This window comes from Triturus cristatus, chromosome 10 (genome assembly GCF_964204655.1).
Source record: "Triturus cristatus chromosome 10, aTriCri1.1, whole genome shotgun sequence".
Classification (NCBI taxonomy): Eukaryota; Metazoa; Chordata; class Amphibia; order Caudata; family Salamandridae; genus Triturus; species Triturus cristatus.
Window position 1 is genome coordinate 1224376829 of NC_140593.1, and position 14397 is coordinate 1224391225.

Genomic DNA, 14397 nt, shown 5'->3' on the forward strand with positions numbered 1-14397 from the left:
GTGAGGGAGGGTGTCCTGGGAGGTGTCTTCCAGTGGTGCCTTGAGGGAGGGTGTCCTGGGAGGTGTCTTCCAGTGGTGCCTGTGAGGGAGGGTGTCCTGGGAGGTGTCTTCCAGTGGTGCCTTGAGGGAGGGTGTCCTGGGAGGTGTCTTCCAGTGGTGCCTGTGAGGGAGGATGTCCTGGGAGGTGTCTTCCAGTGGTGCCTGTGAGGGAGGGTGTCCTGGGAGGTGTCTTCCAGTGGTGCCTGTGAGGGAGGGTGTCCTGGGAGGTGTCTTCCAGTGGTGCCTGTGAGGGAGGGTGTCCTGGGAGGTGTCTTCAGTGGTGCCTGTGAGGGAGGGTGTCCTGGGAGGTGTCTTCAGTGGTGCCTGTGAGGGAGGGTGTCCTGGGAGGTGTCTTCCAGTGGTGCCTTGAGGGAGGGTGTCCTGGGAGGTGTCTTCCAGTGGTGCCTGTGAGGGAGGGTGTCCTGGGAGGTGTCTTCCAGTGGTGCCTGTGAGGGAGGGTGTCCTGTGAGGTGTCTTCCAGTGGTGCCTGTGAGGGAGGGTGTCCTGTGAGGTGTCTTCAGTGGTGCCTGTGAGGGAGGGTGTCCTGGGAGGTGTCTTCCAGTGGTGCCTGTGAGGGAGGGTGTCCTGGGAGGTGTCTTCAGTGGTGCCTGTGAGGGAGGGTGTCCTGGGAGGTGTCTTCAGTGGTGTCTGTGAGGGAGGGTGTCCTGGGAGGTGTCTTCAGTGGTGTCTGGGAGGGAGGGTGTCCTGGGAGGTGTCTTCCAGTGGTGCCTTGAGGGAGGGTGTCCTGGGAGGTGTCTTCCAGTGGTGCCTGTGAGGGAGGGTGTCCTGGGAGGTGTCTTCCAGTGGTGCCTTGAGGGAGGGTGTCCTGGGAGGTGTCTTCCAGTGGTGCCTGTGAGGGAGGGTGTCCTGGGAGGTGTCTTCCAGTGGTGCCTGTGAGGGAGGGTGTCCTGGGAGGTGTCTTCAGTGGTGCCTGTGAGGGAGGGTGTCCTGGGAGGTGTCTTCCAGTGGTGCCTTGAGGGAGGGTGTCCTGGGAGGTGTCTTCCAGTGGTGCCTGTGAGGGAGGGTGTCCTGGGAGGTGTCTTCCAGTGGTGCCTGTGAGGGAGGGTGTCCTGGGAGGTGTCTTCCAGTGGTGCCTGTGAGGGAGGGTGTCCTGGGAGGTGTCTTCCAGTGGTGCCTGTGAGGGAGAGTGTCCTGGGAGGTGTCTTCCAGTGGTGCCTGTGAGGGAGGGTGTCCTGGGAGGTGTCTTCAGTGGTGCCTGTGAGGGAAGGTGTCCTAGGAGGTGTCTTCAGTGGTGCCGGTGAGGGAGGGTGTCCTGGGAGGTGTCTTCCAGTGGTGCCTGTGCGGGAGGGTTTCCTGGGAGGTGTCTTCCAGTGGTGCCTGTGAGGGAGGGTGTCCTGGGAGATCTCTTCCAGTGGTGCCTGTGAGGGAGGGTGTCCTGGGAGGTGTCTTCCAGTGGTGCCTGTGAGGGAGGGTGTCCTGGGAGGTGTCTTCAGTGGTGCCTGTCAGGGAGGGTGTCCTGTGAGGTATCTTCCAGTGGTGCCTGTGAGGGAGGGTGTCCTGGGAGGTGTCTTCCAGTGGTGCCTGTGAGGGAGAGTGTCCTGGGAGGTGTCTTCCAGTGGTGCCTGTGAGGGAGAGTGTCCTGGGAGGTGTCTTCAGTGGTGCCTGTGAGGGAGGGTGTCCTGGGAGGTGTCTTCCAGTGGTGCCTGTGAGGGAGGGTGTCCTGGGAGGTGTCTTCAGTGGTGCCTGTGAGGGAGGGTGTCCTGGGAGGTGTCTTCCAGTGGTGCCTTGAGGGAGGGTGTCCTGGGAGGTGTCTTCCAGTGGTGCCTTGAGGGAGGGTGTCCTGGGAGGTGTCTTCCAGTGGTGCCTGTGAGGGAGGGTGTCCTGGGAGGTGTCTTCCAGTGGTGCCTTGAGGGAGGGTGTCCTGGGAGGTGTCTTCCAGTGGTGCTTGTGAGGGAGGGTGTCCTGTGAGGTGTTTTCCAGTGGTGCCTGTGAGGGAGGGTGTCCTGGGAGGTGTCTTCCAGTGGTGCCTTGAGGGAGGGTGTCCTGGGAGGTGTCTTCCAGTGGTGCCTTGAGGGAGGGTGTCCTGGGAGGTGTCTTCCAGTGGTGCCTGTGAGGGAGGGTGTCCTGGGAGGTGTCTTCCAGTGGTGCATGTGAGGGAGGGTGTCCTGGGAGGTGTCTTCCAGTGGTGCCTGTGAGGGAGGGTGTCCTGGGAGGTGTCTTCAGTGGTGCCTGTGAGGGAGGGTGTCCTGGGAGGTGTCTTCCAGTGGTGCCTGTGAGGGAGGGTGTCCTGGGAGGTGTCTTCAGTGGTGCCGGTGAGGGAGGGTGTCCTGGGAGGTGTCTTCCAGTGGTGCCGGTGAGGGAGGGTGTCCTGGGAGGTGTCTTCAGTGGTGCCTGTGAAGGAGGGTGTCCTGGGAGGTGTCTTCCAGTGGTGCCTGTGAGGGAGGGTGTCCTGGGAGGTGTCTTCCAGTGGTGCCTTGAGGGAGGGTGTCCTGGGAGGTGTCTTCCAGTGGTGCCTTGAGGGAGGATGTCCTGGGAGGTGTCTTCCAGTGGTGCCTGTGAGGGAGGGTGTCCTGGGAGGTGTCTCCCAGTGGTGCCTTGAGGGAGGGTGTCCTGGGAGGTGTCTTCCAGTGGTGCATGTGAGGGAGGGTGTCCTGGGAGGTGTCTTCCAGTGGTGCCTGTGAGGGAGGGTGTCCTGGGAGGTGTCTTCAGTGGTGCCTGTGAGGGAGGGTGTCCTGGGAGGTGTCTTCCAGTGGTGCCGGTGAGGGAGGGTGTCCTGGGAGGTGTCTTCCAGTGGTGCCTGTGAGGGAGGGTGTCCTGGGAGGTGTCTTCAGTGGTGCCTGTGAAGGAGGGTGTCCTGGGAGGTGTCTTCCAGTGGTGCCTGTGAGGGAGGGTGTCCTGGGAGGTGTCTTCCAGTGGTGCCTTGAGGGAGGGTGTCCTGGGAGGTGTCTTCCAGTGGTGCCTGTGAGGGAGGGTGTCCTGGGAGGTGTCTTCCAGTGGTGCCTTGAGGGAGGGTGTCCTGGGAGGTGTCTTCCAGTGGTGCCTGTGAGGGAGGATGTCCTGGGAGGTGTCTTCCAGTGGTGCCTGTGAGGGAGGGTGTCCTGGGAGGTGTCTTCCAGTGGTGCCTGTGAGGGAGGGTGTCCTGGGAGGTGTCTTCCAGTGGTGCCTGTGAGGGAGGGTGTCCTGGGAGGTGTCTTCAGTGGTGCCTGTGAGGGAGGGTGTCCTGGGAGGTGTCTTCAGTGGTGCCTGTGAGGGAGGGTGTCCTGGGAGGTGTCTTCCAGTGGTGCCTTGAGGGAGGGTGTCCTGGGAGGTGTCTTCCAGTGGTGCCTGTGAGGGAGGGTGTCCTGGGAGGTGTCTTCCAGTGGTGCCTGTGAGGGAGGGTGTCCTGTGAGGTGTCTTCCAGTGGTGCCTGTGAGGGAGGGTGTCCTGTGAGGTGTCTTCAGTGGTGCCTGTGAGGGAGGGTGTCCTGGGAGGTGTCTTCCAGTGGTGCCTGTGAGGGAGGGTGTCCTGGGAGGTGTCTTCAGTGGTGCCTGTGAGGGAGGGTGTCCTGGGAGGTGTCTTCAGTGGTGTCTGTGAGGGAGGGTGTCCTGGGAGGTGTCTTCAGTGGTGTCTGGGAGGGAGGGTGTCCTGGGAGGTGTCTTCCAGTGGTGCCTTGAGGGAGGGTGTCCTGGGAGGTGTCTTCCAGTGGTGCCTGTGAGGGAGGGTGTCCTGGGAGGTGTCTTCCAGTGGTGCCTTGAGGGAGGGTGTCCTGGGAGGTGTCTTCCAGTGGTGCCTGTGAGGGAGGGTGTCCTGGGAGGTGTCTTCCAGTGGTGCCTGTGAGGGAGGGTGTCCTGGGAGGTGTCTTCAGTGGTGCCTGTGAGGGAGGGTGTCCTGGGAGGTGTCTTCCAGTGGTGCCTTGAGGGAGGGTGTCCTGGGAGGTGTCTTCCAGTGGTGCCTGTGAGGGAGGGTGTCCTGGGAGGTGTCTTCCAGTGGTGCCTGTGAGGGAGGGTGTCCTGGGAGGTGTCTTCCAGTGGTGCCTGTGAGGGAGGGTGTCCTGGGAGGTGTCTTCCAGTGGTGCCTGTGAGGGAGAGTGTCCTGGGAGGTGTCTTCCAGTGGTGCCTGTGAGGGAGGGTGTCCTGGGAGGTGTCTTCAGTGGTGCCTGTGAGGGAAGGTGTCCTAGGAGGTGTCTTCAGTGGTGCCGGTGAGGGAGGGTGTCCTGGGAGGTGTCTTCCAGTGGTGCCTGTGCGGGAGGGTGTCCTGGGAGGTGTCTTCCAGTGGTGCCTGTGAGGGAGGGTGTCCTGGGAGATCTCTTCCAGTGGTGCCTGTGAGGGAGGGAGTCCTGGGAGGTGTCTTCCAGTGGTGCCTGTGAGGGAGGGTGTCCTGGGAGGTGTCTTCAGTGGTGCCTGTCAGGGAGGGTGTCCTGTGAGGTATCTTCCAGTGGTGCCTGTGAGGGAGGGTGTCCTGGGAGGTGTCTTCCAGTGGTGCCTGTGAGGGAGAGTGTCCTGGGAGGTGTCTTCCAGTGGTGCCTGTGAGGGAGAGTGTCCTGGGAGGTGTCTTCAGTCGTGCCTGTGAGGGAGGGTGTCCTGGGAGGTGTCTTCCAGTGGTGCCTGTGAGGGAGGGTGTCCTGGGAGGTGTCTTCAGTGGTGCCTGTGAGGGAGGGTGTCCTGGGAGGTGTCTTCAGTGGTGCCTGTGAGGGAGGGTGTCCTGGGAGGTGTCTTCCAGTGGTGCCTTGAGGGAGGGTGTCCTGGGAGGTGTCTTCCAGTGGTGCCTGTGAGGGAGGGTGTCCTGGGAGGTGTCTTCCAGTGGTGCCTGTGAGGGAGGGTGTCCTGTGAGGTGTCTTCCAGTGGTGCCTGTGAGGGAGGGTGTCCTGGGAGATCTCTTCCAGTGGTGCCTGTGAGGGAGGGTGTCTTGGGAGGTGTCTTCCAGTGGTGCCTGTGAGGGAGGGTTTCCTGGGAGGTGTCTTCAGTGGTGCCTGTCAGGGAGGGTGTCCTGGGAGATCTCTTCCAGTGGTGCCTGTGAGGGAGGGTGTCCTGGGAGGTGTCTTCCAGTGGTGCCTGTGAGGGAGGGTGTCCTGGGAGGTGTCTTCCAGTGGTGCCTGTGAGGGAGGGTGTCCTGGGAGGTGTCTTCCAGTGGTGCCTGTGAGGGAGGGTGTCCTGGGAGGTGTCTTCCAGTGGTGCCTGTGAGGGAGAGTGTCCTGGGAGGTGTCTTCCAGTGGTGCCTTGAGGGAGGGTGTCCTGGGAGGTGTCTTCCAGTGGTGCCTGTGAGGGAGAGTGTCCTGGGAGGTGTCTTCCAGTGGTGCCTGTGAGGGAGAGTGTCCTGGGAGGTGTCTTCCAGTGGTGCCTGTGAGGGAAGGTGTCCTGGGAGGTGTCTTCAGTGGTGCTTGTGAGGGAGGGTGTCCTGGGAGGTGTCTTCCAGTGGTGCCTGTGAGGGAGAGTGTCCTGGGAGGTGTCTTCCAGTGGTGCCTGTGAGGGAGGGTGTCCTTGGTTTCCCCTTCCCCACCTCCACCTCGTTAGTTTTCTAGTTTTGATGCTGTTGTTTACAGCTGCACGGCTGCTCGTGATGCTCCCTGTGTGACCCCCGCTTGTCAGGGTACAGATGCGGCCATCTTTTGCTCTGCAGAGAGGTGTTCAGTCGGTTGTTCTTGGGCATTTCCTGCTCCCGCCCTCTGCATTCTAAGAAGATAATATAGTGATGGGGCGGTGCAGCCTGCAGTGCAAGGGTAGGTACAGGCCGGCAGCGCCCTCTCGTGGCGGCAAGGTTAATACTGCACAATAGTCAGCGATAGTCCCTCTCTGTGTACTGCTCAAGGATGTGAGTGAAATTTTTATTTTTTTTGTTTGTCTTGAGACTTTTTTTCCCTCTTTGTTCCTTCTTAATTTTGATTTATTTATGTTAATTTGTTTTAAAAATCAATAAACATGTTGTACTAAAAAAAAAAAAATTATGGAGGATATGGGTGTGGAGCCTGCCCATAGGTCAAGCAGTAAACTGTACAGAACCATGTAGAGAAAGGTTTGAAAGACCTGAAAGCTGAAAATATTTTACTTTTGTAACCAAGTGTTGTTATTTTGCTTTCACAGGCGGAGATGGAGGGCGACAAAGAGGCTGCCGACACAATGAGGGCGCTGAGCAACAGCCAGGAGCTGGACAGCGGGGTAGGCCGGACCGACGAGAGTACCCGAAACGAGGAGAGCTCGGAGCACGACATACTGGGTGATGACCAGACCAGCAACAGCAACACCAACGCCACCAACACGCCAGGAAGCGCCCGCCGCTTCCGCACCAAGGGCGATGGCCTACAGAGCCGAGACTTCCACTACAGCATGGATTCCCTGCTGGCAGCGGATGGTCTGGCCGACATGCCCGGACTGACAGACGAGGAGTACGAGCGCTACCGCGAGCTGCTGGAGATCAAGTGCCACCTGGAGAATGGCAACGATCTGGGGCCGCTCTTTGCCCGTGGACGGGCCCTGGACGTCAACCGAAACGAAAGCCTGGGCCATGAGGTGGCCATGCTGGAGGAGGAACTGAGGCACCTGGAGTTCAAATGCCGGAACATCCTGCGGGCACAGAAGATGCAGCAGCTGCGGGAGCGCTGCATGAAGGCCTGGCTTCTTGAGGAGGAAGGTCTCTACGACTTTGGTGGCAATGGAGATCCTCAGAAGCACGAGCTCTCCGATATCACCGAGCTACCAGAGCGCTCCGACAAGGACACCACCAGCGCCTACAACACTGGTGAGAGCTGCCGCAGCACCCCTCTTGTGGCCGAGCCCCTACCGGAGAGCCCACTCCGGCGCGTCACCAACACAGTACTGCGGCAAGGTATGACGGCCACCGACAGCAATTACAACCTGAACCGACCACAAAAGATGCCACCTCCCTACCCTGCCAGCCCTGAGGGCAGTCCTGCAAAGTTCCGCTCTCTTACCTGCGACGGGCGAAGACCATCAGAAGAAAGGGTCCGCCGCAGCCCTAAAGTGGCCCACGGCGCTGGGGCCTTGGAACGAGCGAGCCGTGAAGGAAGTCCATATCTCTCCCGTCGCCATCGCGCAGGTCCTGGTGGGCATGGCCATTTGGGTGAACGCTATCAAAGCTGCATGCAGCTGCACCACCAGCCATCACTTGAAGACCTCTGTCCAGATACCCTTAATTTAGCTGCCAAAGCCTCTCCTCAACCCGAACCAAGGATGGAATGGAAGGTGAAGGTGCGCAGTGATGGCACGCGCTATGTTGCAAAGAGGCCTGTGCGAGACCGGCTGCTGAAGGCCCGGGCAATGAAGATTAAGGAGGAACGAAGCGGCATGACCACAGATGATGATGCTGTGAGTGAGATGAAGATGGGCCGCTACTGGAGCAAAGAGGAGCGGAAGCGGCACCTGGTGCGAGCCCGAGAGCAGCGCAAGCGGAGGGAGTTCATGATGCAGAGCCGGTTGGACTGCCTCCGGGAGCAGCAGGGTACTGGACCTGAGCTCAGCATCATTGCACTGAGCCACCGCAAGACCATGAAGAAGCGCAACAGAAAGATCCTGGACAACTGGATCACCATCCAGGAGATGCTGGCCCATGGGGCCCGCTCGGCCGACGGCAAGAGAATCTATAACCCCTTGCTCTCAGTGACCACGGTGTAGACCTCACCGCACCTTCAGGAAGGTCTGGGCTCGGCCAAAGTGGACAAATACCTCCGTATGGATTTCTGTCATCTTTTCACTCCACTGGGTTCATCAGTTAGTCTTTGGAAGAGTTCAGAGGCTCGACCGTGAGGATGTGCGACCCGAGCCTTAACTGCCATTGCCTTTCTGCGAGGTCGGCTGGCCCCTCAGTCTCAAAAGAACATATCAAGTTGCCAAAGTCTACTTGAGAATGAGGAGCCCATTTTGGGAGGGGTGCCCTTCCACCCTCCCTTTCTCGACCTACAACAAAACCAGCAGTGCGCCCTTCTGTTGACCGTTTCCGCCATTTTGAATGTTTTTAGGCGTCAGGACCATGTGCTTTGAGTGGTGCAGAAGGGACTAAGGGCGGCTACTGAAGTCAGCGCATTCTTGCATGGTTGGGGTCGAAGCTGTGCCTCCAGTGAGAGAGGAGCGCCTGAAGCCGCTTCGGGTGGAGTCAGATGACTCGGATAAGTGGAATGTCCAACCACCCCCACCACATTCAAAGCTAAAAAGCAACACTCTTACATATCATGAGCACAATGTCTGTGGCGGGGTCTCCTGGAGGGGGTGTGCTACCACAACGGTGAAGCGAGGGAGGCGCCTTTGTGTTCTCGCTGTTGGTCCTCTCCGCCTCCAGAGCCCGCAGTCTAGAAGCACACCCCTTGAATGTCTATGCCTGGCCCAAAGCACAACACTGCCCTGCAGCCCTGGATGGACCGTCCTGTGCATTGAATCGAGAGGGGCAGTTGCTACAAGTAGGGCTGGGGGTGCATCTGAGCCAAGCCCACTGCCAATCAAGAACCATGCCGTCTTTCTTATCCCTTTTTTTGTCCTTTTGTGATTGCGATGTTTGTCCATTTTTGAGGAGATCCCATTGACACGACGGCGACAGGAAGGGGGCATGGCAAGAGATCAATTACAAGACAGAAGGCGAGAGGGAGGGCTAAGAGTTTTCTAAAAGTGCCAAACTTCCTTGTAGCTTTGGTTGACCCAGTGATCTCCAAGGCTCCCTTTCTAGGCTGTGTCTTGTCTGTCCCATTGGTGGTGTCCAACCGCAGTGTCAACGGCTCTCCCTGCCTTGACCTTGTAGTGCCCACTGCTCTGTGGCTAACCGTAGACGTTTGCTTCCATCCACGCTGCCTGTACCCTATGTTGTACTATCAAGCTGGACTGCCTAGTAGATGCCATCTAGGGCTGGTGGGTATGAACACATGGTGCACCAGGTCACTCATCAAACCCTTTCCGCCTCTACTTTACCCCTTCATCGCTGCCCTCGGAGATGCAGGGAAGCCCTCCCTGGCAATCCTGTATTTTAATAAATATGTTGCCTCGAAAGAATGCTCAGGAACCTGAATTCTGAAAGGTCATACTGAGAGAGAGAGAGAGGGAGAGGGAGAGAGAGAGAGAGGGAGAGAGGGGATGAGAGAGAGAGAGAGAGAGAGAGAGAGAGAGAGAGAACACGTGCATGTGAATTTGCATGTATGTTTGCGCACATGCGTGCATGCAGAATACCCAAAGAAGAGACGGGAAGATTGACAACACAGCAGAAGTGTGCGAACCACTTCAGCCAATAGTAAGTCTTGACAAAATCAAAGTATAAAGTCAGTGCATATTCGAAAAAAACTGAAAGTAACCACATACACCATGTATAGGTTCCATCCAGGAGTTATTCCTGGACCAGCCTGTGACATCAGAGGCACAAGTGAGCATATTATTAGGAATGTCCAATGCAGGATGTACAAGGGAGATGAATACTTACAATCAGGGTAAGCAGCAGCGGCATCCCATGGAAAGGAGGGCTACCATCACAGAAACAGATCAGAAGAGTGGTCAGGAGGTTGGGCTGTGGGCCAACCGGCGACGGCTATGAAGTGTTCGCTCTGGAAGAGCTCTGGGCCAAGCAAAGGGGAGAATGGGTGCTAAGAGCTGTATAGATGTTTGTGTGGTTGTATAGGGGTTCGTATAGATTTTCTATATATATAACTCCACATACACCTTCAAGGTATGTGGATGTGGAGTTAAGAAGAGTACATTCATATTTCCTTCTGTGGAGTTACCTCTCTAAATGTTTGTCCCTCGATATTCTGGTCACAATATTGGGATCTGTCAGTTTTCTGGGCTTCAATATTCCCTACCACAGTCCTTCCTCCGCAGCCAGGGCAGACAGGAGCCTGGTAAGTGGCATGTCTCATGGCCCTCTTTAGTTTGGTGGATGGGAGTCTTTATCACAAACATGGCAGACATCGCACCCGCCACATTACAAGTGCATTATAACCTACGGGCCTATATAACCGTATGTGCCCAGTACACAGTGTTCATGAGGCACAGGGCATTTGGTGACAGCTTTCACCCACTGCGCACAATGCGTGTCACCATACACAGCAGAAGCGCACTATGGAAGCACACACGCTATAACACAAACAACAAAACCCAGGGCAAAGGGCCTCACTGCAGCTAAGTGCAATTACTGCCGGTAGCACCTAAAGCCAATAAAGATAACCAGGGTGAAACACCCATTGAGTCAAGTATTGAACAAAAAGTGTGATCATAGACACACTTTAGGCAATCCACATGCCACAAATGCAGCAGCCAGGCCCAATAAAAGGGCGATACACTTGTGCCACCAGACAGACGAGCTCTATGCTGGGAGTTAAGGGAGCGTGCCCCGATGGTAAACCTTTAACGCACTCCTTGTCACAGACAAAGCAGCTTCATAAGCCATAGGGAATTGACAATGACTCTTTACCACACTCATTGTAGCAGACATCACAGCCCCGTGAGCCATAGGGCACTAACGGTGAACCCTTTAGCACACTCATTGTCACAGACATCACAGCCTCGCAAGCCATAAAGCACTAACGGTGAACCCTTTAGCACACTCATTGTCACAGACATCACAGCCTCGCAAGCCATAAAGCACTAACGGTGAACCCTTTAGCACACTCATTGTCACAGACATCACAGCCTCGCGAGCCATGGGGCACTAACGATGAACCCTTTAGCACACTCATTGTCACAGACATCACAGCCTCGCGAGCCATAAAGCACTAACGGTGAACCCTTTAGCACACTCATTGTCACAGACATCACAGCCTCGCGAGCCATGGGGCACTAACGATGAACCCTTTAGCACACTCATTGTCACAGACATCACAGCCTCGCGAGCCATGGGGCACTAACGATGAACCCTTTAGCACACTCATTGTCACAGACATCACAGCCTCGCGAGCCATGGGGCACTAACGGTGAACCCTTTAGCACACTCACTGTCACAGACATCACAGCCTCACGAGCCATGGGGCACTAACGATGAACCCTTTAGCACACTCATTGTCACAGACATCACAGCCTCGCGAGCCATAAAGCACTAACGGTGAACCCTTTAGCACACTTACTGTCACAGACATCACAGCCTCACGAGCCATGGGGCACTAACGATGAACCCTTTAGCACACTCATTGTCACAGACATCACAGCCTCGCGAGCCATGGGGCACTAACGATGAACCCTTTAGCACACTCATTGTCACAGACAACACAGCCGCACGAGCCATAGGGCACGGACGATGAACCCTTTAGCACACTCATTGTCACAGACATCACAGCCTCGCGAGCCATGGGGCACTAAGGGTGAACCCTTTAGCACACTCATTGTCACAGACATCACAGCCTCACGAGCCATGGGGCACTAACGATGAACCCTTTAGCACACTCATTGTAGCAGACATCACAGCCTCGCGAGCCATGGGGCACTAACGATGAACCCTTTAGCACACTCATTGTCACAGACATCACAGCCTCACGAGCCATAGGGCACTAACGGTGAACCCTTTAGCACACTCATTGTCACAGACATCACAGCCTCGCGAGCCATGGGGAACTGACAATGACTCTTTACCACACTCATTGTAGCAGACATCACAGCCTCGTGAGCCATAGGGCACTAACGGTGAACCCTTTAGCACACTCATTGTCACAGACATCACAGCCTCACGAGCCATGGGGCACTAACGGTGAACCCTTTAGCACACTCACTGTCACAGACATCACAGCCTCACGAGCCATAAAGCACTAACGGTGAACCCTTTAGCACACTCATTGTCACAGACATCACAGCCTCGCGAGCCATGGGGCACTAACGATGAACCCTTTAGCACACTCATTGTCACAGACATCACAGACTCGCGAGCCATGGGGCACTAACGATGAACCCTTTAGCACACTCATTGTCACAGACAACACAGCCGCACGAGCCATAGGGCACTGACGATGAACCCTTTAGCACACTCATTGTCACAGACATCACAGCCTCGCGAGCCATAGGACACTAACGATGAACCCTTTAGCACACTCATTGTCACAGACATCACAGCCTCGTGAGCCATAGGGCACTAACGGTGAACCCTTTAGCACTCTCACTGTCACAGACATCACAGCCTCACGAGCCATGGGGCACTAACGATGAACCCTTTAGCACACTCATTGTAGCAGACATCACAGCCTCGCGAGCCATGGGGCACTAACGATGAACCCTTTAGCACACTCATTGTCACAGACATCACAGCCTCACGAGCCATAGGGCACTAACGGTGAACCCTTTAGCACACTCATTGTCACAGACATCACAGCCTCGCGAGCCATGGGGAACTGACAATGACTCTTTACCACACTCATTGTAGCAGACATCACAGCCTCGTGAGCCATAGGGCACTAACGGTGAACCCTTTAGCACACTCATTGTCACAGACATCACAGCCTCGCGAGCCATGGGGCACTAACGATGAACCCTTAAGCACACTCATTGTCACAGACATCACAGCCTCGCGAGCCATAAAGCACTAACGGTGAACCCTTTAGCACACTCATTGTCACAGACATCACAGCCTCGCGAGCCATGGGGCACTAACGATGAACCCTTTAGCACACTCATTGTCACAGACATCACAGCCTCGCGAGCCATGGGGCACTAACGATGAACCCTTTAGCACACTCATTGTCACAGACAACACAGCCGCACGAGCCATAGGGCACGGACGATGAACCCTTTAGCACACTCATTGTCACAGACATCACAGCCTCGCGAGCCATGGGGCACTAACGGTGAACCCTTTAGCACACTCATTGCCACAGACAACACAGCCTCGCGAGCCATGGGGCACTAACGATGAACCCTTTAGCACACTCATTGTCACAGACATCACAGCCTCGCGAGCCATGGGGCACTAACGATGAACCCTTTAGCACACTCATTGTCACAGACATCACAGCCTCGCGAGCCATAAAACACTAACGATGAACCCTTTAGCACACTCATTGTCACAGACATCACAGCCTCGCGAGCCATGGGGCACTAACGATGAACCCTTTAGCACACTCATTGTCACAGACATCACAGCCTCACGAGCCATGGGGCACTAACGATGAACCCTTTAGCACACTCATTGTCACAGACAACACAGCCGCACGAGCCATAGGGTACTGACGATGAACCCTTTAGCACACTCATTGTCACAGACATCACAGCCTCGCGAGCCATGGGGCACTAACAGGGAACCCTTTAGCACACTCATTGTCACAGACATCACAGCCTCGCGAGCCATGGGGCACTAACGATGAACCCTTTAGCACACTCATTGTCACAGACATCACAGCCTCGCGAGCCATAAAGCACTAACGATGAACCCTTTAGCACACTCATTGTCACAGACATCACAGCTTCGCGAGCCATGGGGCACTAACGATGAACCCTTTAGCACACTCATTGTCACAGACAACACAGCCGCACGAGCCATAGGGCACTGACGATGAACCCTTTAGCACACTCATTGTCACAGACATCACAGCCTCGCGAGCCATGGGGCACTAACGGTGAACCCTTTAGCACACTCATTGTCACAGACAACACAGCCGCATGAGCCATGGGGCACTAACGGTGAACCCTTTAGCACACTCATTGTCACAGACATCACAGCCTCGCGAGCCATGGGGCACTAACGGTGAACCCTTTAGCACACTCATTGTCACAGACATCACAGCCTCATGAGCCATGGGGCAATAATGATAAACCCTTTAGCACACTCATTGTCACAGACATCACAGCCTCGCGAGCCATGGGGCACTAACGATAAACCCTTTAGCACACTCATTGTCACAGACATCACAGCCTCACGAGCCATGGGGCACTCACGATGAACCCTTTAGCACACTCATTGTAACAGACATCACAGCCTCGCGAGCCATGGGGCACTAACGGTGAACCCTTTAGCACACTCATTGTCACAGACATCACAGCCTCGCGAGCCATGGGGAACTGACAATGACTCTTTACCACACTCATTGTAGCAGACATCACAGCCTCGTGAGCCATAGGGCACTAACGGTGAACCCTTTAGCACACTCATTGTCACAGACATCACAGCCTCGCGAGTGTTGGACCCGGCCTCGTGGCGTGGTCCTTAACCCCCTGGATTGTGCCCGTTCCCCGCCCCGGCCGTCACGGGCCACCCGTCTGAACTGCACCAAGGCCCTTCACCCGGAGCTGCACGTGGTCGCATACTCCTCGTGGCTCCGCCATCTTGTTGGCATCCACGTCACACCGTGCACCCCCGCTCAACCCGGCCTCGACCCCAGCGAAGCCCCGACATCGAGGCACCACGAACTAGCCAGGGGGTGCCGCAGGAACCATTCATCGCCCCCGGCGGAGGACAGTATCGATGGGACCCCCAACTGTCCTCCCCTCTCGAGGTGTGATCGCCCTGCAACTCCCATGG

At 56.4% G+C, this 14397-nt stretch overlaps 1 protein-coding gene across 3 annotated transcripts in view; it reads left to right on the forward strand.

The window, feature by feature from the left end:
• Window positions 1-8957, forward strand: part of PDZD4 (PDZ domain containing 4) — a 391499-nt gene extending 382542 nt beyond the window's left edge. For all 3 annotated transcript variants that reach the window (XM_085629776.1, XM_085629778.1, XM_085629777.1), the window contains exon 8: window positions 6057-8957. In XM_085629776.1, the coding sequence (XP_085485902.1) occupies window positions 6057-7604 (1548 nt within the window). In that variant the 3' untranslated portion in view covers window positions 7605-8957. The remainder of the gene's footprint in view (window positions 1-6056) is intronic.
• Window positions 8958-14397: the final 5440 nt, after the last annotated feature.